Below are 23,499 nucleotides of genomic sequence, written 5' to 3'. Positions count from 1 at the left end.
CTGCTTTTGCTCTGGGCACCTCAGAATTGGCAGTTGGGTTTTGGCCTTTTTCTATCTTATTGTTCATAATTGACCCCACCTGCACATGAATGCAGTTATTTTTAGTCCCTTACAGTTTCTTTGCATTCTGTTGCTCAAGGAGATGTTTGTCCAGGTGCAAGCACTCCAGTAAAGGGTTCCGGATCCCAGGTCCCAGCCTATCTCACCAGTGCCCCCAAGACAGAAGTCTGGTGCCACGCAAGCAGGCACACTCACCCCTCAAGTCATCATGACCACTACCAGGGTTTCTATTCTGTTGCCAGAGAGATTTTGTTAAAAACAAAACCAAAAAGCTATAGAAAACCTGCAAACCTCCTACCAGACCAAATAGTGGCTTCATGATTTTCCTTAAAAAAGTCTCTTTCTTACCCCATCCCCACCCCACTCCTCCCAGGCTCCCAATCCTCATCTTTCAGAGAGGCCCACTTGACCTATCAAGCTCCCTGCAACAGAGCTTCCCTCTGGATGCAGGGGCTTGGCTGGGCTCCACTTTGGGAGGTGATGACAGAATTGCCCCGTTGGAGCTTGCCTCTCATTCCTGCTGCCACCCCCACCACCACAGCAGCTCAAAGAGCTACTCATGGGGGAAGGCCATCACTGCTGGCTGGTCATTGGAGTGACTTTCTAATGACTAGGGGGCTTTATCCAAGCACTGATTGAGCACTTGCCAAGTGCAAGGTGTGAAGCGGAGGGGAGAGGAAGAGAATTATGAAAAGAAAACATGATGCGGCTGCCTTCTGGGAGCTCACTGGGAGACCACAGGCCTCAGGGAGGAGGTAGGACTAGGGTAAGTCCTGATGGATGGACAGGGAAGAGGGTCCTGCGGGCAAAGGGAGCCCTTCCACAAAGCCTGGGGTCCAGCACATTCTGGGAGCTGACTCAGCACCTGGGGATACTGCCACACCGGGCCCTTCTCAAACTGAGTCTGGGAGCTATAGTGGGCACCAGGGTAAACGCAGTCACAGGGCTCACGTTTCAGGAGAATCAGTGAAGGCAGAGGAGTGGCAGGATGGATACAAATGTTCATGTTAAGTGGATGGCACTGTTCCTATAAGCTGGTGTATAAGACCATTTCACACCCTAGACCCTCAGGGAAACAAGACCCATCATTGGACCAGGGACCCTTTAGGGGCAAGGACACAGGCACAAAGCTGCATCGATTCCTCTATCCACGTGAAGAAAGGGGAGAAGTGCTATTAGGCCTGGACCCAGGCTTGCCTCAGAGTTTGTTCTCAGGAGCAGTAATGGCCTGGCCAGGGCACAAGAAGGCCAGCAGTGCTTAATGGGCGAAATAATTCACCAGCTCCAGACACAAGGATACAGATGGAGGCATGAGCTATAAAGTCAAGGGAGGCAGAAGCAAGGGGTATAAGGCTGGCTACCCTTCTGAGGAAAGTTGACTGTTTCTGCCTGCCGGGTCAAATATCCAGCAGTGGGAATTCCCTGGCAGTCCAGGAGTTAGGACTCTGCGCTTCCACTGCAGGGGACACAGGTTCAATTCCTGGTTGGGGAACTAAGATCCCACATGCAGCGTGATGTGGCAAAAGAAAAAAGAAAAAAAAATTTCAGCAATGCAGGCTCAGGACGTCTTCATCCTGAAACAGAAGGTACTAACAGAACCTGTCAACATCTTTGGGTTTAAAATGTTGGCAAAGTTGTGGTTAAACTGCAGAATACCCATCACCTGTATCTTCTGTTCCCTTTGAGCCTTATGGGATTTCTGCTGACTCCTCACTGTGGGCCCACCCATCTACAGCAGGGTGCCTGGTTGATACACACCTGCCTCCAGGTCTTGGAGGCTCAGGCCTCAGGCAAGCCTTGAAAAGCTAGAAGCCCTCACAACAAGAGGTATGTGAGCAGCAAGTGTGCCCTCTCTGTGGCCTTTGTAATTGGTCAGGGTAGCAGGAAAGAGCACTGCTCCTCCTGAAAGAGGAGGTTTTGCCCTTCCCGTGAGCCCCCTTGTAATGACTTGTGGCTGCCCCTCATAGCCAAGCCTTAAATGACAAGCGGACCACACTGGCCACTCCCTAACTGTAAGGCCTGTGTCCCAGACGAAGGTCAGGACTGCAGCCCTCCCACCTTCCTGCCATTGACTGCTTACTCACAACAGGCACTCAACTAGGAAAGTTTGGGGGGTTTTGTTTTTTTTTTTTTTTTTAATCTCTCAAGATGTGAAGTATTTGTTTACTGGATTCCACTTACCAGGCAGCATAAACAAGTTTTCTTTTTAGGGCAAGAAAAGCAGTGATTTCATTTCTCTAACTCTGTAATAATGTGGCCTTGTGTGGCTGGAGCAGAGAGATGCAATCCCAGTGGTTTTTAAGAAAATTATTTTCTTGCTAATTGACACTTCTGTGGATGAAGACTTTGAATAAACAGCTATTCTTTCCTATCAATTGCTGTGGTCTGAACAATCATGTTCCCTCAAAATTCCTTTGTTGAAATCTTAACCCCCAAGGTAATGATATTAGGAGGTCGGGCCTTTGGGAGATGACTAGGTCATAAGAGTGGAGCCCTCATGGAAGGCATTAGTGTGCTTATAAAAGAGGCCCCCAGAGAGCTCCTTTGCTCCTTCCACCCTGTGAGGATACATGCCAGCCAGAGGAAGTGGGCTATCACCAGATACCAAATCTACGAGCACCCTGATCTCAACTTCCAGCCTCTAAAACTGTGACAAATAAATTTCTGTTGTTTATAAGCCACCCAGTCTGTGGTATTTTGTTATAGCAGCTTAAATGGGTGGAAACAATGGGGGACTGCTGTGTGTGCTTGTCAGGCAATTCTTTTTCCTAATGCTGTTGATTCCTTCTAGACAGTGGGTTCCAGAGGGAGTTTGCCAGCATGTTCCCTCTATACTTGGGCCCAGATGCCTTCAGGACACAGTCATCTGCCCTCAGAGTATAAAGGACACTGACCATTCAGAGCCCTGTTTACATGCCCTGGATCTGTTATCTAAACCCACCAGCAGAGCATCAAGAAGTAAAGCAGATCTGAGTTGATCCACATGCAAGAAAAGTATAGAGGCTTGTGTGAATGACAGAGCAGTTTGCTAATGAGAAGAGTTCTAGGAATGACCTCTGGAGACATCTCACATTTTCAAATCAAGGAACAACCAACCAACAAAAGAGAGATGGCCAAAAGGAAACAGGCACTCAAGAAAAGCAGGAGTGGGAGGGAGAGGGGCATGGGGAGGATCTACACACAACAGCCAGAGGGACATTTTAAAACATCCCTAGGGGACTTCCCTCGTGGCACAGTGGTTAAGAATCCACCTGCCAATGCAGTAGATACAGGTTTGATCTCTGGTCTGGGAAGATCCCACATGCCACAGAGCAACTAAGCCCATGTGCCACAACTACTGAGCCCAAGTGCTGCAACTACTGAAGCCCATGAGCCTAGAGCCAGTGCTCCTCAACAAGAGAAGCCACTGCAATGAGAAGCCCGTGCACTGCAACAAAGAGTAGCCCCCGCTTGCCGCAACTAGAGAAAGCCCACATGAAGCAACGAAGACCCCACACAGCCAAAATATAATAGAAAGAAAGGAAGAGAAAGAAAGAGAGAGAGAGAGAAAGAAAGAAAGAAAGAAAGAAAGAAAGAAAGAAAGAAAGAAAGAAAGAAAGAAAGAGAAAAGGAAAGGAAGGAAGGAAAGGGGGAGAGAGAGAGAGAAAGAAAGAAAGGAAGGAAGAAAGGAAGGAAGGAAGGAAGGAAGGAAGGAAGAAAGAAAGAAAGAAAGAAAGAAAGAAAGAAAGAAAGAAAGAAAGAAAGAGAAAGAAAGAAAGAAAGAAAGAAAAAGAAAAGAAAGAAAGGGAAAGAAAGAAAGAAAGAAAGAAAAAGAAAGAAAGAAAGAAAGAAAGAAAGAAAGAAAGAAAGAAAGAAAAAGAAAGAAAGAAAGAGAAAGAAAAAGAAAGAGAAAAAGGGAAAGAAAGAAAGTTATTTTAAAAAGGAGAGAGACCTGCCTCTTTGGTCTGCACAGGCTGATTCAGGCAAGGTGGGGTCTCCCCAAGTTGACTAAATTGTTGAAAAGTAGGCCTTAGGGGTCCAGGCACCCAAGGCTGGGGACTGGCAACCAAGTGGATGAAGGAAACTGGGAACTAGGACATGTTTAAATAGGAATATTCCCAGAGAAAGAAGAGAAAACAAAGACACGTGGGGCCAAAGAGAATAAGGAAGAAGAATGATGACTGTCTATGGATTGAACTCCCCTGGAATACAGAGGCTAAAGGGACTGGGGTGGATCAGAAGGTCATCTGAAGGTCAGGTCTGAGGAAAAATTGACAGCAGGGATGTTACGGAAGACAAAAAAAGACTAGAAATTGGGAGTGCGAGAGCTGGGAGGCCTCCATTCACAAGAGTTCATTTTTCCGATATAAACACATTAGCGAAGTCAAAGTGGAGAAATGGGGAGAACTGTACACTGTAGAAGAGAAGATCCAGAGTGGACTGGGGGAGGGAGAAGGGCTGCAGATGGAGCTGCTGAAGGGAAGGAGTATTTGGCCAGGACACAAGGTTTCCCCAGGGTGGGACCAGGTAACTGCTTTGCCCATCAGAAAGATGTCAAGAGTTTCTGCCTGTATGACAAAATCTGACCTGAACTGCATGAGGCTACTTAGAGTTTTCTATAACCCATTTCACTAATTTTTCAGACATCACTGCAGAAAAATGAACATGTTTGATTTCCAGACTCTGCTTGGGATCCTGTGGTAGGGTTTACAGAGTATAAAGGTTATACACAATATTTTCTGAAAACTGAAAGACTCTGAATTCCAAAGCATGAAATTCTAAGGGGCTATGGGACTGTGGATCTGAATTTTAGGGACGTGGAAGTGTTCTCTAGGGCAGAGAAGGAAGCTGTGAGCTGCTGTGGGCCAGGCCTGTGTCTCTGTTTCCCTCCAGGTAGGTCAGTCATAGTCAGGTGCAGGCTGAGGCATGGTGGGTCTCTTCTGTCAGTCAGCCAGGGCCTGGAAAGAATCAGGATCATAACAGAGCAGGACCCTATGGGGCCTTCCCAGAACAGACACCCCACCCCACCACAATGTCCTCTGCCTGCCTCTTATCTGTAAAAAAGTTTTAGCCTCCTAGGCCTTCCCTGAGTTCCAAAGAATAAATTTAATCAGAGAAGTGAGAAAATGCAGAAACAAAGGAAAACAGTCAAGCAAGACAAAATAATCATAATTTAACCACTAAATAAAGTCAAGGACATTTAGTTCCTCCTCAAGGGCTATAGATAATATTCTGAGCTATATCCTTATCTTATCTTTATATTTTATTCTTATCTCCTTATCCTTATATGCTTATCTGAGCAATTTTTTTGCAGATACTGAAACCCCCACCAGATTAAGAAGTTGACTGCATGCTGCCCACATGCAGGTTAGACCCCAGTCTGGTTGGAACCAGAAGGTTAATGATGTTGACTCCCAATTACCTCACCACCAACCAATTAGAAGAATGTCCACGAGCTGATCATGAACCCCACAACCCCCCTCCCTCGCCCTATCTTTAAAACACTTTCCTTGAAAGCCAATGTGCGTGTGTGTGGGGGGGGTGGGGGGGTGAGTAGTGGGGGTGGGGTTCAGGTCTTTTGAGCACTAGCTCCCTGGACTCCTTGCTTGGCACCCGGCAATAAGTGCTGCACCTTCCTTCACCACAACCTCATGTCAGTAGATTTGCTTTACTGCACTGGGGCCAATGGACCCAAGTTTGGTTAGGCAACAGGACCAGCACAGGGCAGGTTCTTATCCTGCCTGCCTTGCTGCATCCTTGCCCTCACTAGAAAATGCAGGTGAGGTCGAAGAAACACAACAGCACTTTGAGTTAGATTTGTGGCAGTGTGGCTATCACTTAGTGTTGACTTTTAGTCTTCTACTCATTAATTCATGCATACTTCATTCACAGATAAAATTTCTATTGAGGGTCCACACAGAAGATCGGCGAATCCCGTGCCTGTCATGAACCCGAGATTTTCAAACAAGTGCTTTAACTGTGACAAGAGTTATAAGAGAAAATGCACGGTTCACCGTGAGTGCAGCTAAGGGGCTGAGAGGGGAGGTGTCCCTCGGCCAGATCCACAAAGCGAGCCCAGGCTCCGCGGGAAATAGCACCGGGACGCGCGGAAAGCTGTGGCCTCCCTTTATCCCCTCGACCAGCTGTGTGCAAACCGCGACCCCGGCGAAGCTCCCAACGCGTCCCGCCACCCAGCTTTTACACGCCTAGCCGGCGCTCGCCCGCTCACCCTGGCCCCGCCTACACCGCTTCCGCTTCCGGCCTCCGGGGCGGGGCTTCCGGCCATCGGGCGGGGCGTTGGGTTGCTTTAGGCTGCGGGGCCCGGAAGCGGCGGTGGCGGTGGCGGCGAGGGGACCGAGGGGACGGCCATGGCTGTGAACTTGAGCCGGAACGGGCCGGCGCTGCAGGAGGCCTACGAGCGAGTGGTCAACGAGAAGTCCCCGACCGACTGGTGGGCGCCGAGGCGGCCGGGGGTGGGCCGGGGGCAGGCTGGGGCCGGGGACCAGGGGAGCCAGGGAGCGCGGAGCCCTGTCTGTCCCGCACCTGTGCCACACCCCGGGAGTTGCGGTCCTCACCCTCGTCAGTTCGTCACCCCTTGCCCCTCCGGCGTGGGGGCCCGGTGAATCCCCAGCCCTTTCCCTCTGCTAGCCACGGGTCTCGGCTCCGCGGGCCTGGTTGTTGGATCCTGTGCCTGGCTGTGCTTGATGCATTCGCCAGGTTCTCTTTTCCTGCCTGGGGACTTCCCTGGACAAAGGGGCCCTTCACAGCCTTCCTTGAGAAAGCGGAAGCTACGCCCGGTTTCCTCCTAACGCTGTGTTCAGTGATAGGACTCTGAGGGTGGTCGGGCAGCCATACTGGGCATAGGAGCCTTGCTTTGGAGGTGTCAGACAGGGAGATCGAGGGGTTTAAGTCCCTGGTTCTCTGTGAATGTGTATTTCGGAACCTCCCTTTCTCCAAGAAGAATACTACTTCATATTCCTGAGCTATGGGGAGATGAATGAAAGGATGATGCTGGTTATGTGTTTGGAAAAAGGTCCCATCTTCCCTCCACCTCCCAATGACATCCTTCCTTAGGCTGTCAGTGTTAGGGCTTTATAGCGCTGGAAGCCTGGATCTAAAGTCTCTGGGAGAGCCCTGGCAGCCCACACATAGCGTCAGCTGTCTGTCTTGCAACTAGGGTTGTTTTATGCATGGTAATTCTCTATTTCCTTGCTTTTTGCTTGTGTTCATCTAAGTGGGTGCTTATAGTTCTAAGAAGTAGGCTGAGTACGGTGTTGTAAGGTGACCAGCTCTGGGGAGCCTTTTCCCATTGCCCACTGGGCGTGGGGAAGGGCCCACTGGGTGTGGCTGAGCTACTGTGGCTCTTTCCACTTGTCAAGTGCTACTGCTTTCTCATCTCTGCTTTCCCTGGTGCCCAGCACAGAGTAGCTTTTGTACAGTGTACTATCGTGACACTGAGGATGTTGTTGCCTTTCCGTTCCTTCATCCCTCCAGGCCTTTTAGGGAAGAGCTTCAGAACACCAACTGCCTGGGTCTGCAGAATCTCTGGGGCCACGTCAGTGTGGGCAGGGCCCCACTCACTAGCTGACAGAATATCTAGACCATGTCACTTCCCTGCTTAAACTCTGCAGTGGCTTCCGGTTGCATCATGAGTACAGCCTGAACTCTTTGCCACGGCTGACAGGCCCTGCGTGGCCAGGCCCCTGACTGCTCCTCCTGCGTACCATGCTGCGGGCACACCTCTTTATCACCACTCTGGCTTTCTTTCTCTTCCTTAAACTTGCAAGCTGGTTTCTCCTCACAGCGCTTGTTCTTTCTGCTTCCTCTGCCCAGAGCAACTTTCCACATCATCTCTGGGGCTCCCCAAACTTCATTCCTCAGCTACGATGTTGCCTTTTCAGAGTTGCCTCTCTGGATTTCTGTCTCCCTGGCTGCAGTCACATTTTCCCATCTTCCTGGTTGACTTCCTTCAGACACACACCAGACACCCTCAGTGATTGTCTTGTCACCTTTTCTCTTCACCAGAACTGGTGGGGTGGTCTCCATCTCTGTCCCTGGTGTAGGGGTACTGAGAGCAGTGCAGAAAAAGTGGCAGAGGATATGAGAGCAAGAAGAGGTGGTCTTCGGTTGGGCGGGTCATACAAAGTTTCACATGCAGAGCAGGTACACTGGGCCAGGCCGCAAAGCCAGGCAGGATGAGGAGCAGCCACAGCGTCAGCTCTCCATGCTGGGCATTTCTCCTGGGTCCCTGGACTCTTCCCCTAGATTGTGGCATGTTTGCTCCCTTCCTGCACCCACTTCACTATGTGACAGTACATTAGTTAATGTGTGTGTATGGGGGGGGGGTTGTTTTGTTTTGTCTCCCATTAGAAAGTAAGTTCCATGGACAAGGCCTCTTAGGGATTATATGCAGCTGCATTCCCATCTCTAGCAAGCAGCAGGTTCTCAGATTATGTTTTCGGAAAGAGATTGAATTCTAAGGTGCTCAGTGCCCCACGCTCCATGTGTTGTATGCCTGCACAAACCAACACACCTTTTTTTTTTTCATTTTGATTTGAAGGAAGGGTTGTTTGATTGAATGTGAGATGAGCCTCTGAACCGGGAACATTTAAGAAGGTGGCTTAGGCTGGAGCCCAGGGTGGAGGGGAACGAAGTCAGAGGGGTGGGTGGCAGGCACGGAGCGTGGCTCTGGCTCGCTGCTGGATCCCTTCTTGGAAAAGCTGAGCTGAGCAGCCGTTTCTGTTTCTTCCTGCTTGTCCTGTGTCCCTCTCTTCTGCAGCCAGGGTTTTGTGGCCTTCAAGAGGAAGGGGCTTCTTTCCTCCAGGAGGAAGATCTGGTCAGGACTCAGACCACCAGAGTCTGGACGTCTACCACCTCCCAAGTCTTTTCCCCTGTTTTTCTGAGTGTTTCTCTCGTTCCGTATTCTCTCTCCTCTCCTGGGAAGCAGTGGTTCTTTCCTGGCAGTCTGTCTTCCCTCCCAGCCAGATCTGTGGATCTGGGTATGATTTCTTCTGACTTTCTCAGGCTTAGGCAGCCCTGCCCAGTGGCATCAGCGAGGCCCTGGGGAAGCTGGGTGGAAGTTGATTTGCTTCCTGTCAGACCATTGACCCTGGAGCTCCTGTCCTGCGTGCCTCAGCAGGCCTGTGCTGTGGAGCGTGGGGAGCTGACACACCAGACCGGGTTTTGCCTTTGACTTGCCGGTCCGGTGGATTAGTGCCCTCACCCTGTGGTCTGCCAGCACTCCCTGGGGCTGAGCTGCTGCAGAGTTCATGCTGATGTCTGGGCTTCGTGTGGACTGCACGGAAGCCACCTCTTCTAGGATGTTCTCTTCGAGTAACCTTTGTTCTGGTCAAGGGATCTTCCGTGGCCCAGGTTTAATACAGTTTTCCATACTTGTCAACACTCCTGGGGCACAAATTTATAAGCCCAAATCTTTGCCAGAGTTCTTATGAATAATTAGTCTTACAGGAGAAGGATGGTGTGACCCAGGGTCACCTGTGGAGACCTAAGGCTCTGCTACCTATAGAACTTGCCCAGCCAAGGAGCCTGTCTTGCGAGGAGCCTGGCTTCATGTTGAATCATGTCCCCTGTGGTTTCTTTTTCTTTTCTTAAAAAATATTTATTTTATTTTATTTATTTGGTTGCACCAGCTCCTTAGTTGCAGCATGCATGTGGGATCTAGTTCCCTTATCAGGGATCAAACCCAGGCCCCCTGCATTGGGAGCGTGGAGGCTTAACCACTACACCACCAGGGAAGTCCCACTCCTATGGTTTCTTATGCCTTACGCAACCTATAAAAGTCTGTGTTTGCCGAAAGAGCCTCAAGCCAGACAGACCTGATCCACCAACCCTTCAGGCTTCCCAGAAGACCGCAGATATGCCAAGGGCGTTGGTCATTGAAAATGCACGTATTTCTCCTTCCTGCTTCTCCTTGGGGTGCTTTGGTTTCAGGTATGCAGGTATCTTTTGTTTGTTCAAATTCACATACATGATAGCTAGGTGAGTATTTCACACATAAATGTGTAGAAAGTTGCATAAAACTTCACAGCTTAGTTTTCTTCAGAGTAGATGTACACTGCCCATCTTCAGAAGTTTGTTCCTCATGACAAGCTGCTTTGGTAAGTCAGGCCAGCTGCAGCTGAGAAGGCTCAGCTCTGGGAGGCCCAGTGGCCTCCTTAGATGCTGCCTCATGGTTCAGAGTGGGGCCCGCGTGAGCCCACAGTGTTACTGTCAGGCTGAGCTCTTTGGGGAGCAGTGTGAAGCCTTGGTGGGCGCGGTAAGTGTAGATGGCGACCAGGGCACCAGCCTAGAGCCTGTATTGTGTTTCGTTTCAGGGCCCTCTTCACCTATGAAGGAAACAGCAATGACATCCGTGTGGCTGGCACTGGGGGTGAGTATGATCAAGCGAGGATGCTCTTGGGGAGCACCAGGAGTCAGGAGACCGGGCAGGAGGGTGAGGTGTGTGGAGAGGAGAAGGTTGTGACATCAGTGTTCCATTTCTGCTGGCATTTCAGCCATCACAGCAGGAGGAAAGACACTCGGGGTGCAGAGGTGTCCCCTGCATGTGGCGTGACTGCAGTGACACCTCCCCTGGCTAAGGGTGAGCCTACCCCACATCAGTTTCAGTGTTGAGGAATTCCCTGGTCCCCTGAATTGGGGTGACAGGACAGAGGCTTCTCCTGAGCAGTGTGGAGCCCCCAGCACTTACAGCTCCTTTTGGCCAGCTTTGGGTTTCAGATGTTTCTAAGTGAAAATACCTTCTCCTGGCTTTCTCTGCCTGGTGGTGCAAGGCAGCACTGCTCTCTGTTTGTGTTGTAGTTGGGAAGAGCTGAGATGGGAAATAGGCCTGCCCTTTCCAGCTTGCAGGCAGCCCAAGGCCTGGCCTGTGCTGCATCCTTAGCCCTGGGCTGCAGCTGGGAGGATGACCGTCCCACAGAACTGGGTGCTGGTGGAGGAGAAGGTGCAGACACATCCTTCCCTCTGCCCTCTTCCTGGTCAGCTGAGTACCTGCAGGGCACACCCTTTCCCAGGAGAGGTGACATCAGTGCCTATGGTCAGCTGGGACAGGGTGACCTGGAAAAGTGCTACTCAAATACGGGGTGATAGGAGGTCCCTCGGGAAGGACAGGCATTGGCCAGTGCTGGGCAGAGGGGTGTAAACTGCAGGCCCTCGATCTGATACCCCCGACTCCTCATTCTGCTGTGAGTGCCCAGAGCAGGGCCTCAGGTCTGTCCCAGGTTCTGTGGAGCCCTAAAGCTAAAATACCTGATCCAGCTCCTTCTCACAATCTGAGGCGATTTGGGTACTTGATAAGAAGCAGAACTCTAGTACCTGCTGGGGTTCACAGCCCGAGTGTCAGGGGAGAACAGCAGAGGGTGGTGCACGCCGGTGCCCCATCACCCCCTTATCCCTGCTCGGAGAGTCTGAGAGCGGAGCCCCTGTATGGCCATAAAAAGTTAGCATTGCCCGGGACCCTCTAGGTGGCCCTGGAGTCTGAGCAGGCATGTGGATGAGCGCAGGGGGACTCACAGCAGGCCCTGTTATTCCAGGGCAGTTTGTGGAGTCCAGGCAACAGCAAAATTGTTACAGAGCCCCTCCATTTGGAGGTCTGGTGCTTGTCTGGTTTGTAGCAGAAATGCCATTTTTATTTCAAGAATTACCTGTGGGTTTACAGAAGTGGTTTTTAGACTAGTGTGGTTTAAAAAAAATCACCTGAGATGCTTTTCACAGATGCAAATACTGGGTCCCATCTAGTTCTCATAAGCCAGCTTAGTGGGGAAAGGCCTAGGAATCTGATTCTAATGGAGGTGGGCCTGAGAACCCTGGTTTAGGGGCAGCTCGAGTTTCCTTTCCTGATGGACTAGGTGCCGGGGTGGGCATGGGGTACCTGGGCTGCCTCTGACTCTCCTTGTGACTGTTGCAGAGGGGGGCCTGGAGGAGATGATGGAGGAGCTCAACAGTGGGAAGGTGATGTACGCCTTCTGCAGGGTGAAGGACCCCAACTCCGGCCTGCCCAAGTTTGTCCTCATCAACTGGGTATGTGGAACTTGTGGGCTTCTGAGTTCTCATCTAGGTGTGACCTGGAAAAACTCCCTTCTCTTCTTTCCTCCTTTGCCTTTTGTGACTGGAGCAGAGGAGGACTTGACTTCCGAACAGCTTGAATCTGGTAAATGAACAGAATAGTGGATTAATTCAATGTGGCCCAAAGAATACCTGGGGCCTTGCTAGTGCAGAATTCACTGTCCTAGCCCAGAATTACTGCTGTAAATGAACTACAGATAATCACAGGACACTCATGTCCTTGTCCCCTCAGGGTAGTCATCCTGAGGGAACAGAGTGCCTGGATAAGGGCCAGGAGGGCTCTGGGAGGATAGGACAGGGGCTCTAATGAAATGGAGCCCCCTGGGTGGGGACTAGGGAATTCTAAGGCAACTCCCCACAGTGGAAACTGATGACCGTCCTGCTCCAAGAACCTCCCTGACTCGGAGGTGTGGGGGCTCCCTGCATCCTCTGCTTTGGGATTGCAGTTTTCTCTTTCCTGGGACACAGGGAAACTGCTGAATCCCTGGGGTGGGCAGTGGCTTCGGGGGGAGAGCCGGGTCGCACCAAGGAATTGGCAGGTCATGCTGGGTGTGTTGTGTTGCAGACTGGCGAGGGCGTGAATGACGTGCGGAAGGGAGCTTGCGCCAACCACGTCAGCACCATGGCCAGCTTCCTGAAGGTGAGGGCTGCTCCCTACAGGACCTCCCGGAGTTTACCAGGTGCCAGAGGGCCAGGGTGTGAGGGAGCAGGAATCACAGCCAGAGTTGGAAGTGTGCCTCACGTCCCAATGCTCTGTTTCTCTCTCTCTTTTTTTGGCAGTGGGGGCGGGGGGTGCTGTGTTGGGTCTTTGTTGCTATGCGTGGCCTTTCTCCAATTGTGGTGATATGGAGCTACTCTTTGTTGTGGTGCATGAGCTTCTCACTGCGGTGGCTTCTTTTGTCGCAGAGCATGGTCTCTAGGCACCCAAGCTTCAGTAGTTACGGCATGAAGGCTCAGTAGTGGCTCGCAGGCTCTAGAGCGCAGGCTCCGTAGTTGTAGCACACAGGCTAAGTTGCTCTGCGGCATGTGGGACCTTCCCAGACCAGGGTTGGAACCCGTGTCCCCTGCATTGGCAGGCAGATTCTTAACCACTGTGCCACCGAGGAAGTCCCGCAATGCTCTGTCTTGACTTCAGGGTGTAACCAGAGGCTGCTCTACTCTTGCCCAGGATGTAGCCAGAGCCACCTGCAAGCTGGCTTCAGTGGGGAAGAAGGACGAAGGACCTTGAGGAGGCCATGCTAGAGCTGGCCTTGGGGCAGGGCCAGGCCTTAAGTTCCATTTGTTTTACAAGTACAAACTTTTAGCAGTACAGTCAGGATTTGGAGAAGGAAAGTTGCTTATGCCCATAGCCTCAACATGCATGTTCCCTTTAATGCATTCTTTTCTAGATCATTTCTGCATGTATTTATTTCAGTCATCGTATAATGGAACCTTGTAATTTCAAAAGCATTTTGTATCAAAAAGCATTTGTTGTTCACTGTCAGCTTTCTCTTTGCATTTCTTTGGCTGCTGGCAAGGAGACTCAGGGCTTTGTTTTCTGGTTCTGCCAACGCTTCTTCAGATGCACTTCAGTTTCTCCTTCAGCTGAAAGAGAGGGTCAAAGCTCATTGATATTTAGTAACAGCAAGGTCATTGTTCTAACTTCTCATGAAGAGATCAGTAAGTTGCTTTTGTAGAATATGTGCTTGTTCCCAGGTGCCTTTTTTTTTTTTTGGCACACGGGCTTAGTTGCTCCGTGGCATGTGGGATCTTCCTGGAGCTGGGATTGATCCAGTGACCTCTGCATTGGCAGGCGGATTCTTAACCATTGCGCCACCTAGGAAGCCCTCCCAGGTGCCTTTTAAGGTTAGTGTTCATTCACTAGAAGGAAGCCCTTTAATGCCGGGGCTGCCTTGTAGCACTACAGAACAGGCCACAACATAGAGAGCAAGGGCCTCCCACGCAGGCTGGGACAAAAATGATGGGTTTCCCTCAGCTGTTTTTTCTGAGGCCTTGGGGAGAGCGTGCCTTGGTTCCTGGTATAGTCTCCTGAACCTGAGCCCTGTGCAGTCATTGTGCTGTGCAGACTGATGTGTGCAGCCTGTCCTCTCCTGGGGTCGCAATGCTTTTTGTTCATTAAGTGCTGCTTCTGCTGCAGGGGGCCCATGTGACCATCAATGCCAGGGCCGAGGAGGACGTGGAGCCCGAGTGCATCATGCAGAAGGTGGCCAGGGCCTCAGGTGCCAACTACACCTTCCACAGGGAGAGCAGCCGCTTTCAGGACATGGGCCCCCAGGCCCCAGTGGTGAGTGCTCTGTGGGCCGGAGGGCATCTGGGCAGGAGTATGCAGTTACTAGCTTCCAGATGGATTGGATCCACCCTCAGTGCTTTATTGCTCAAGGGACTGGGCTCCCACCTGCCTGGCTTCCAGTCCTGGAGCTGGATTGAGGAGCAGATGGTGACCCCGCGCCTGACAGGAGCAGGAGCTGCCTCCTGGTGAGGAGTGGCCCTTGACCCTGCCTGGTAGTTCTGGAGCCTCTTATGCTAGCTCTGTGTGGTCAGAGGCTCTCTGCAGGGAAATCCCATCCAACCTCCAGGCCATGGCACCAGAGTGTCCTGTATGGCCCTGGATGGTGGTTGCTTTGGAGAAACTTCTGGTGGTGGACAGGACAGGCCCTTCCAAGTTGTGGGCAGACAGACACCTGTGGGCCTGTGGCCTGGTGCTGGATGGGGAGCTGAGTCTCCCAATGTACAGCTGGGGTTCTTGGAGGCTCTGTGGGTGCTGCCATGGCCATCAGCTGTGTAAGGGGGCCCCGATCCAGAGGAGAGACCTGCCTCAGAACTGCCCAGCCTCCAGGAATCTCAGGCAGGCCAAGGGGCCTTTCCTGCCTTGGCTTCTGTCCGCAAGGGCCTGGTGCAACCAGAGCCTCCCGCAGTGTTGTCTGGAGTTGAGCGTCCCCGCTTGCAATTTCCAGGGCCTTTCAGGCCGTCTTGGGGTCAGTCTCCTTAAGGGTCACTGGGCCAGCACCACTCCCTCTGCCAGGTGCCATGCTAACAGTTCTCACCTGTGTTGTATGCTCGTGTCAATGGCCCTGTAGTGAGTTCTCTGTCCCCCTCAGGGCTCTGTGTACCAGAAGACCAACGCTGTGTCTGAGATCAAAAGGGTTGGCAAAGACAGCTTCTGGGCCAAAGCAGAGGTAAGTGCTGCCCAGGCACAACGATGAAAGCTGGCATTGATAGAGCAGTGTATGCGCCAGACGTGAAATGTTTGACTTCTGTGTTTCAGTTTTTCTTACAATAAGCTCATAGAATAAACATCCCTCTTAGCACCCGTTTGCATGTGGTTGAACTCAGGGTTAGAGGTGTGCGGTAACAAGGCTAGTGAGCGTTGCTGTAGAGCCCACGCTCGACCACGGCCCATGCAGGCTGCCTGGGTAGGACGGGGGTGAGAGGGCAGATCCAGGTCGCTGCGGAGGCTGAGCAGGGCAGCCAGGTGTGGCTCTCCCGCAGAAGGAGGAGGAGAACCGCAGGCTGGAGGAGAAGCGGCGGGCGGAGGAGGAGCGCCAGCGGCTGGAGCAGGAGCGCCGGGAGCGGGAGCTGCGGGAGGCTGCCCTCAGGGAGCAGCGCTATCAGGAGCAGAGGTGAGGGGGGACCGCCACCCGGCAGCGGCCTCAGGGCCTTCTCCCCTTCTCCCTCAGACTGTCCCCCAGAGGCAGGGCAGGGGTGGGCCGAGGCCAGGCCGCAGCTCTTCCCTCTGCCCCTCCCAGCAGGAAGCACGAGAAGCATGAAGTGGATTCAAGGAGCAGAGAGGAGCCGGTGAGTCTTGGATGCTCCCACCTTGAGAGGCCAGTCACAGTAACGCGTGTGGGTCCCTGATGTGCTGAGACTCATCCAGGACAGGTGTGCAGGCTGCCTGCTGCCTGGTGGCTGTGCGGGTTCCTCCAGATGCACACACCCCGCCCCGCGGGCCTGAGGGAGGGGCTTACTGTGAGGGCCTCCTGCTGGGGCAGGTTAGAACGCGGGACACATGGTGTGTCAGAGCCAGCGGTGGCGAGGAGAGCTAAGGGCAGAAGCTCAGCCTGGCATGGACCTCCACCTGGTCCTGGAAGAGGCCTGTGAGCCCCTCAGCTTCGGTGTTTTGCTTCCTGAACCCCCTGCAGAGCTGCAGGGAGCCAGGCAGGCCAACGGGCTCCTGGGTCCTCATTCACTGCGGGGTCCATGTGCCCTCCCCCAGGAGCCTGTCTGTCCACAGCCAGCACACCCGCGGGAGATTTTCAAGCAGAAGGAGAGGGCCATGTCCACCACATCCATCTCCAGCCCCCAGCCAGGTGAGACTTCCCTCTGGGCCCAGCTGTGAGCCTGGGGTCCCAGGGCAGGGCCCCCTGAGTTAGTGATAGATATATCAGAATGTGAAAGGGACAGGTAAGGAGAAGCTGTGCTTGTGAGGGTAGCTTCTGGGACGGGAGCCTGGGACCCAAGTGTCCCCTTCCTGCTCTTGACCTCTCCCTCCAGAGGCCTCAGGGAACAGGAGGGGCCACGTGTGGCTCTAGAGTGGACACCCTCCAGCCCCAGCCCTTAAACCCCTGTACACCTCCCACGTCGGGCTGTTAGCTGGGTCTCAGCGGCCTGCATCGGTCACCCCTCTGACCCCCAGAGGCTGTATCGGACTGCACTGCTGGTGAGCTCTCCAACACTGCACATGGCCCCCAAGGGGCTGCTTGGAGTATACGATGTGCACGTGTGACGTGTGCACACCAAGCAGTATCCCTGCAGCTGCTGCCTGTCCACACTCACTCCCTGTGTGACGGCCACTGTCCCAGAACAGGTCCACCCTCCAGGCCATACAGGGCGCAGAACAGGCAGACAGTGCTTGGTTCTTCCCCTTTTCCAGCTGTGTGATATCTTCTATGTTTACCATATGTTTTCAGGCAAGCTGAGGAGCCCCTTCCTGCAGAAGCAGTTCACCCAGCCAGAGACCACCCTCAGCAGAGAGTCAGCTCCCGCCCCCTCAAGGCCCAAGGCAGGCAAGGCTCTTGGCTGCCGCGTTGGGAGTAGGAGGGAGACGTGGAATGTCCTCTCCCCTCCCCTGGGTCAGAGTGCGCTGTGTCCTCCCACGCAGATCTCCGCGAGGAGCCAGTGCCCAGCACCCCTCCGTGTTCGGTGCAGGTAGAAGAGGAGGCCGTGTACGAGGAGCCCCCAGAGCAGGAGACCTTCTACGAGGAGCCTCCGATGGTGGGTTCTCTGCAGCATGGCAGATCTGTGAAGGGGCCACCTGCCCAGACTTGCACTCCTTGGCGGTACCCATCGTGGGATGCCTGACTTCCGTAGCTCACTACCCGTGAATTATCTTGTTTCATTTTGGAGCAGCCCCTGCCCCATGTGCCCTCCCCACAAGCCTGCCGTGAGCCCTGGTCACAGGCAGGGTGAATCTGGGGTAACCAAGACCCCAGACTTCTCTTCCTCTTTCCCATGCATGGGCAGGTGCAGCAGCAAGATGCCGTCTCTGAGCACATGGACCACTACCCAGGGCTAAGTGGGAAAGGGCTTTGTGCCCGGGCCCTGTATGACTACCAGGCAGGTAACGTGCGGCAGCCCAGCCAAGATCAGGAGGCAGGCTTTGGGGGCTCCCTCAAAGGGATAGTCCCAGGGGGGTGTCAGAAGTGAAGACAGGAGAGTGAGAAGGGAGAGTGGGTGGGTGCCCTGCACAGCTTGGGCCTCCCCATATGCTCTGGGCCACTACTTGCTGTCCACTGGTGTGAATCCCAGTTGCCCACTTGTTCTAGAGCCAGAAAATATGACCAGGTAAGATGGGCCAGGCCTGGATGCCAGTGCCCCTGCTGACCCTGGGTGGAGGCCTCGGGGAGCAGGCTGTACTCCAGCCTTCCGCTGGGACAGTGGGCCCAGAGCCAGAGCCTGTAGGAAGGTGTGTCCTGGGGGAAGAGCCACAGGAGCAGAATCAGAACAGGCTGGGGTTGGTGCCCAGGGCCCCAGAGCCCTCAGCACAGCATCTGGGCTCATCTTCTTTGCAGCCGACGAGACCGAGATCTCCTTTGACCCTGAGAACCTCATCACGGGCATTGAGGTGATTGACGAAGGCTGGTGGCGTGGCTATGGGCCAGATGGCCACTTTGGCATGTTTCCTGCCAATTATGTGGAGCTCATTGAGTAAGGACCCCCGCTGCTGGCCGAAACCAAGGGCCGTCCTTCCCTTCCCCACCCAGATGTGATTTCCTTGTTGCTGGAAGAGGTGACGTGAGGGTTGTATACGGCGCTTTTCCAGGAATGGGATCCCCTGATGAGGACAAGCCCTTGGGCTCCCTCTGGCTTAGGTGGCTCGGCCTCTGTTACCCCAAATGCAGCAATAACCTGGTGATCTCCAAACGTGCTTCCAGCAGCTTCCCAAGTCCTCCCTACCAGCCTGGCCCTCGAGCCCCCACAGAAGACATTGAGCCAAGCCCTGCCCAGGGCCAGCCCCTCAGTGACCTCTGCCCAAGGAGGATGGCACTGTCAAGCTGGGGGGTATGTCTGAGCAGGGGCATCTAGAGGTCTCCTTCTGCATTTGCCTTTTTCTCCTTTTCCTCTTGGCTATGAGAGATGGTATCTGTAGCTATCAGTGACCCTTGGGAACAGTGAACTAGAGTTTATGACCAAAGTCAGAGTGGGTCATGACAGTTGTGGCAGCTGTCCTTCTGGGTCCTGCTCTCTGCTCCCATTTCTTTGTCCCTCTGCCTGGGCTGTGGGCAGTGGAGGCAGGGATGACCAAGCTCCCTTCCAAGTATGTGAAGGAAGAGGTGAAAACATCAACAGACACCATGTGTCCTTCCACGTGGCTCACTCTTGTCTGCTGGCCCCAGTGTGCGCCTCTCCGTTGATCCGGTTCAGGAAAAGGAACACTGGTGGCCTGTTCCTACTGCCTTTCCTTATTTCTGCCCCAGCCCACTCATTTCTGCTTTCAGAGTAAGCATCGCCCCACACAGGCCCTAGCTCTGCTCCATCCTGTTGTAGCCCTCCTGTGTGCACCCTCAAACCTCTGACCAACCGTTAGCCACCTGGGAGAGGCATAAAGGTCAACGTGTAAATGAAGCCAGCCTCCTGCATTTCAGTTTTCTGAGAGGGGCCGAGGGCCACCCTCATCCCCGCCACGGGGAGCCTCTGCCCACACAGGACAGCCATTGTGCGCATGTGTATGGAGTGAGGTACCTGCACCCACTGAGCGTCTGGGGAATTACAGCTCTTGTCCTCTGGGAGGCGCCAGGTCGAAGCAGCTTGGGGCAAAGGCTGTCAGTTGCAGGTGGTCGCCAGTCCCAGTGCCTGCTCCCCACCTGGCTGCAGATGGCGTTTACTGTCTGCTCCTTAGGCTGAGCTGCAGGCAGGCCTCGCGATGTCCTGATTTCTCAGGACAGACTCCAGGCCTACCCCAGCTACGAAAGCCCCATGAATCAGGTATTGCCAGCTTTGAGGCCACCTGTGGGCTTGCCTGTCCCTGGACAGGGGGACACACATGGGGCAGGGCTCAGGGTACCACCTTGCCCTTCCCACCCTGGGACTGCAAGGGTGGTAGGGGACAACCAGTGTGAAGTCAGTGGTGTCTCAGTCACAACCCTTGCTCACCATGGGGAGGGCTAGGTCCCTTGAACTCTTCCTAAGTGACCCTGGACACTCTGACAGCAAGGTTATCAAGTGGCTCTTCTGCCTTGGGGGTCCTCAGAGGGGCTTGTCAGGAGCCACTTGACAGCCAGGGGTAGGGAGGCTCTTGGCCTTGGTTCCCAGTCCCCATACCCAATGGGGGTGGCTTGGGCAGTTAGCAGGGGCCCAGGGCTGTGTGTGTGGAATCCCAGGTTCCAGGCCTGTGGAACCAGCCCTGAGTGCTGGGGGGGTAGGCTTCTGCCAACCAACCTGCCATGCATCCGGGAGCCACGCTGGACTTGAGGCAGTGGGAGGAGGTGCCTTTATTGCCAGAGCCCAACCCTTCACTTGGCCTTGCCCTGTGCAGCCACAGCCTCCATGGCCTTGCGCACGGTCTCCTCGTCACCCAGGAACTGCATGGGCTTGGTGGGCTTCAGCGCCTGGTCCAGCTCGTACACGATGGGGATCCCCGTGGGCAGGTTCAGCTCCATGATGGCCTGGTCCGACATCCCTGGACCAGAGGAACAGGGTCCTTAGCCCCTCCCAGCCTGTCGACCAGGCAGCCACCTGCTCTTGCAGTTAGCAGGCTTCATGACCTTTATGGGCTACAGAACTGTCAGCCAGGCAGCAGCCCGCCCACCCCTGACAGCAAGGCCACAGAAGTGTGCCTAGAGAAGGTCAAGGCAGCACTGAGACAGCAGCCTACAGAAATAGCTGTGGTGAACCGAGGACCTCGCTCCGCCCTGAGCTTTCTTGATCTGGGGCGACACCATCAGCCCTGGTGGCCCAATGTGAACTCTGGCCAGACTGGTGGATGTTTGGTATCAAGAAAGGCCTTAACCACTTGGTTTCTAGAGAGTTCTAGTTTCTGGACATCCTAAGCAGAGGAGCGGGTGCTCCTGCGAAAGGGGGTGGGATGGGGACAGCTGCCCATGGCCGAGGTGGACGGGAGGCCCTGCCAGGTGAAAAGGAGAGTTTTCCGTGGAAACCCAACCCTGCTGGCCTCCCACAGTCCTGGCCTGGAATAGCAGCTCGACCTTTGGTATTCCTGTCACCCCACCCCACTGGTGCAAGGAAGGCTTAAGAGAACATGCCCTGGGCAGTGGGAGACCCCAGCCACATTTGCCTCAGTGCATCTGTTTCTCCTAGACCAGGCTGCGGGAAGCCCCCAGAATGGAAGGCAGATGGTCTTTCCATCTGCTAGGCTCAACATTAGCTGTGAGGCGTCTGTGTGGGTTCGGCATCAGAAAGGCGAACGGGGGCTTCTGTGGAGGAAGCCTGTCATGCTGGGAGGGGTTGCTCCCTTTATAGTGGGAGCCAAGCTATCAGCCTAAGGTCTTGAGCGTTCTCCACACCCTGCACCCTTCTCTTGGCTAGTCTTTGCCCAGAGCGGCTGTGAGCTGGGGTGCGGGCAGGGCCCTGCCCTTGGTCCCATATCCAGCAGCTGCCAGGGAAGTGACTTGACCAGGGTCACTCAGCAAACTGGGTTTTGGAGCCAGATGGCCCTGCCTTTCCATGGGTAGGTGTCCTTGGGCAAGATGCCACCCCCTGGTCCTTCCCTCTTCCCACACGAGGCTTCTGTTTGGGAGCCGAGCCAGCCGTGGACCCCCGTGCAGGGCCTGGAGTGGTGGCAGACATTTTCACCCAGAATCTTCAGATGGAGACTCAAGTTACATCGTGTCCAAATACACACGGTAATGAAAGTTTTTTCTTTTTTTTACAAAGCTGTTTTCAAGTGGTTTCTCAGCTCTCCCGGTTCAGTTCACAGTTTGAAAGCCCCACCCTGGCCGCCGATATCTGCAAAGCTGCCTCAACAAGGCAATCAGCACTTTTATGAAATGAGCAGTTGGGGCTGACTGGTTCAGGGGAATGTGTCCCCCCCCACCCGCCTCTGCCCATACCCTGCGTGAGGATGGGCCTCACCTTCCAGATGCTTGACGATGCCCCGCAGGCTGTTCCCATGGGCTGCGATGAGCACTCTCTTGCCAGCCTTGATCTGGGGGGCGATCTCATCATTCCAGAAGGGCAGGGCCCTGGCGATGGTGTCCTTGAGGCTCTCACACGTGGGCAGTTCCCCGGGCTTCAGGCCTGCATACCGACGCTCCTGGGGGCATCCGTGCTGCTGTTCACTCCCAAGGCAGCCATCCCCCCGCCCCAGCCTGGGCTCCTGTCCCTGAGGCCCCAGTCCCCAGGCCTTCCCTTCACCTTCCCACCCCCAGCAACTCACCTTGCTGATGGAGGTGTAGTAGGGGTGCTTCTCATCCATGGGGGGTGGCGGGATGTCAAAGGAGCGCCTCCAGATCTTCACCTGCTCCTCCCCATGCTTGGCAGCCGTCTCCGCCTTGTTGAGGCCCGTGAGACCCCCATAGTGCCGCTCATTGAGGCGCCAGGTGCGCACCACGGGCAGCCACATCTGGTCCGTTCCGTCCAGGATGGTCCAAAGGGTGCGTATGGCCCGCTTCAGCACTGATGTGTAGCAGATGTCAAATTCCATCTTCGCATCCTTGATGGCATGGGCCCCCCTCTTGGCCTCTTCAGCCCCCTTCTCGCTCAGCTCCGCATCGAACCAGCCGCAGAAGCGGTTCTCCTGGTTCCAGGTGCTCTCACCGTGCCGAACTATCACAAGGCGGTGGGTGGACATGGTGGTGGCAGTGGCGGTGGTGGGGGCGGCGGCCAGCTCCAGACAGGGACAGGAGACTCCCGGACACTCCCAGCTTTATAACAGTCTGTCCCCAGCCCCCACCCCAGCCAACTGCCAATCAGCATTCCAGGCCTGACAGGCGGCGGCAGGTGGCCAGTAGCAGAGCTAGGTGTGAGGCAGGCCAAGAGCTGGACTTAAAATAGCCTCACCAGCCATCAGTCCCCCCGTGCCCAGAGCCCAGACTGGGGGAGGGCTGCTGAGCAGGGCTGGGCACGAAGGGCAGAAGTCAGGGCCTCTGACAAGCCCAAGAGGTGGCAGCCAGCAGGAGCAGAAGAACGCTCCAGGGAAAGACTCCCCCTGAGCTTGGGGCTCCCAGCCCCATCAACCTGCTCCCTGCTCCTGGGGGGCTGCCACTGTTAGGCAGAGGAATGAGAAAGTCCTAACCACTTTCTCCGAGTCGCTCAACAGGACTGGGAGACAAGCCTGCATCTCAGGAGGGATACTAGCCTGGTGTCAAAGGGAGCCAAATGTGAATACACGTGTGTTTGCCCACCCACATATGCACACCTGTGTGCGCATGCACGTACTACATGTGCACGTATGGGTGCATGTGTACACGCATACATGCATACGTGTGAGCTGCCAGGAGGTTCCACCCGTGGCTCTGCTCTGCTCACCCATGAATGGGGTCTATATATTGACAGGGGGCCTTCCCCAGGACTCCTGACCCCCCTCCTCGGGTCCCTCTACCCTGGCAGGATCTGTGCCCTGGCCTTTCCCACAGGATGAGCCCTGTGAAAGCCTCTGGCTGACAGCCAGGCTGGGAAAGGCTGCGGTACCATCTCCACACAGGGGAGGAGGAGAGGTTGCTGTGGGGGAGCTGGTGAGGGCCATCGCCCTGGGGAGAGAGGTCTGGCCTTGTGGGAGGTGCCAGCAGTGTGGGGCAAGGCCTGAGCTGGGCAGAGCTGGGTTTCCAGGACAACCAGAGGAGCTGGGGGCAGGCTGCTTGGGCCAGAAATGAGCAGAAGGTTTTCTTCTCTCACATCCTTTTGTCAAGTTCTTATTCATGCCTGCCAGTTCCCCAACCCCCCCACCACCACCACCTGCCTTCACCCAAGCCAGGCTCATTCCTC

General features: G+C 54.4%; 2 protein-coding genes across 13 annotated transcripts in view; one reads left to right on the top strand and one right to left on the bottom strand.

Moving 5' to 3' along the window:
- Positions 1-6,347: 6,347 nt before the first annotated feature.
- The window catches only part of VOPP1 (VOPP1 WW domain binding protein), a 220,613-nt gene continuing 203,461 nt past the window's right edge, over positions 6,348-23,499 (top strand). For 5 of the 11 annotated variants that reach the window (XM_057732976.1, XM_057732986.1, XM_057732985.1 and 2 more), the window contains exons 1-13: positions 6,348-6,490; positions 10,374-10,429; positions 11,963-12,075; positions 12,686-12,760; positions 14,258-14,404; positions 15,219-15,296; positions 15,610-15,740; positions 15,867-15,915; positions 16,334-16,427; positions 17,028-17,123; positions 17,219-17,331; positions 17,581-17,677; positions 18,129-18,181. In XM_057732976.1, coding sequence (XP_057588959.1) covers positions 6,408-6,490; positions 10,374-10,429; positions 11,963-12,075; positions 12,686-12,760; positions 14,258-14,404; positions 15,219-15,296; positions 15,610-15,740; positions 15,867-15,915; positions 16,334-16,427; positions 17,028-17,123; positions 17,219-17,331; positions 17,581-17,677; positions 18,129-18,181 — 1,185 coding nt within the window. In that variant the 5' untranslated portion in view covers positions 6,348-6,407. Of the gene's footprint in view, positions 6,491-10,373; positions 10,430-10,553; positions 10,640-11,962; positions 12,076-12,685; positions 12,761-14,257; positions 14,405-15,218; positions 15,297-15,609; positions 15,741-15,866; positions 15,916-16,333; positions 16,428-17,027; positions 17,124-17,218; positions 17,332-17,580; positions 17,678-18,128; positions 18,182-21,299; positions 22,387-23,499 lie in introns of those variants that run through there. The other 6 variants (XM_057732981.1, XM_057732982.1, XM_057732980.1 and 3 more) reach the window with 5 other exon arrangements.
- PGAM2 (phosphoglycerate mutase 2) lies at positions 20,034-22,421 on the bottom strand. 2 transcript variants are annotated; one of them, XM_057732990.1, is made up of 3 exons: positions 21,953-22,421; positions 21,649-21,829; positions 20,034-20,236 (listed from the first exon to the last, which is right to left on the bottom strand). In XM_057732990.1, the coding sequence occupies exons 1-3, from the start codon at positions 22,364-22,366 to the stop codon at positions 20,070-20,072; spliced, it is 762 nt and encodes a 253-aa protein (XP_057588973.1). In that variant the 5' UTR covers positions 22,367-22,421; the 3' UTR covers positions 20,034-20,069. The 2 variants fall into 2 exon arrangements, with proteins under 2 accessions (XP_057588973.1, XP_057588972.1); XM_057732989.1 differs by having other exon boundaries at positions 21,649-22,366.

The sequence above is a fragment of the Hippopotamus amphibius genome, chromosome 4, assembly GCF_030028045.1.
Source record: "Hippopotamus amphibius kiboko isolate mHipAmp2 chromosome 4, mHipAmp2.hap2, whole genome shotgun sequence".
NCBI classification, from domain to species: Eukaryota; Metazoa; Chordata; class Mammalia; order Artiodactyla; family Hippopotamidae; genus Hippopotamus; species Hippopotamus amphibius.
This window is presented reverse-complemented; position numbering and strand designations above follow the sequence as displayed.

Excerpts from the sequence above, each read along its gene's own strand:
- PGAM2 (XM_057732989.1), bottom strand. The coding sequence starts at position 22,366 with ATGTCCACCCACCGCCTTGTGATAGTTCGGCACGGTGAGAGCACCTGG. Across the intron at positions 20,237-21,648 it reads CATCGTCAAGCATCTGGAAG|GGATGTCGGACCAGGCCATC; the intron begins GTGAGGCCCATC and ends CCTCTGGTCCAG.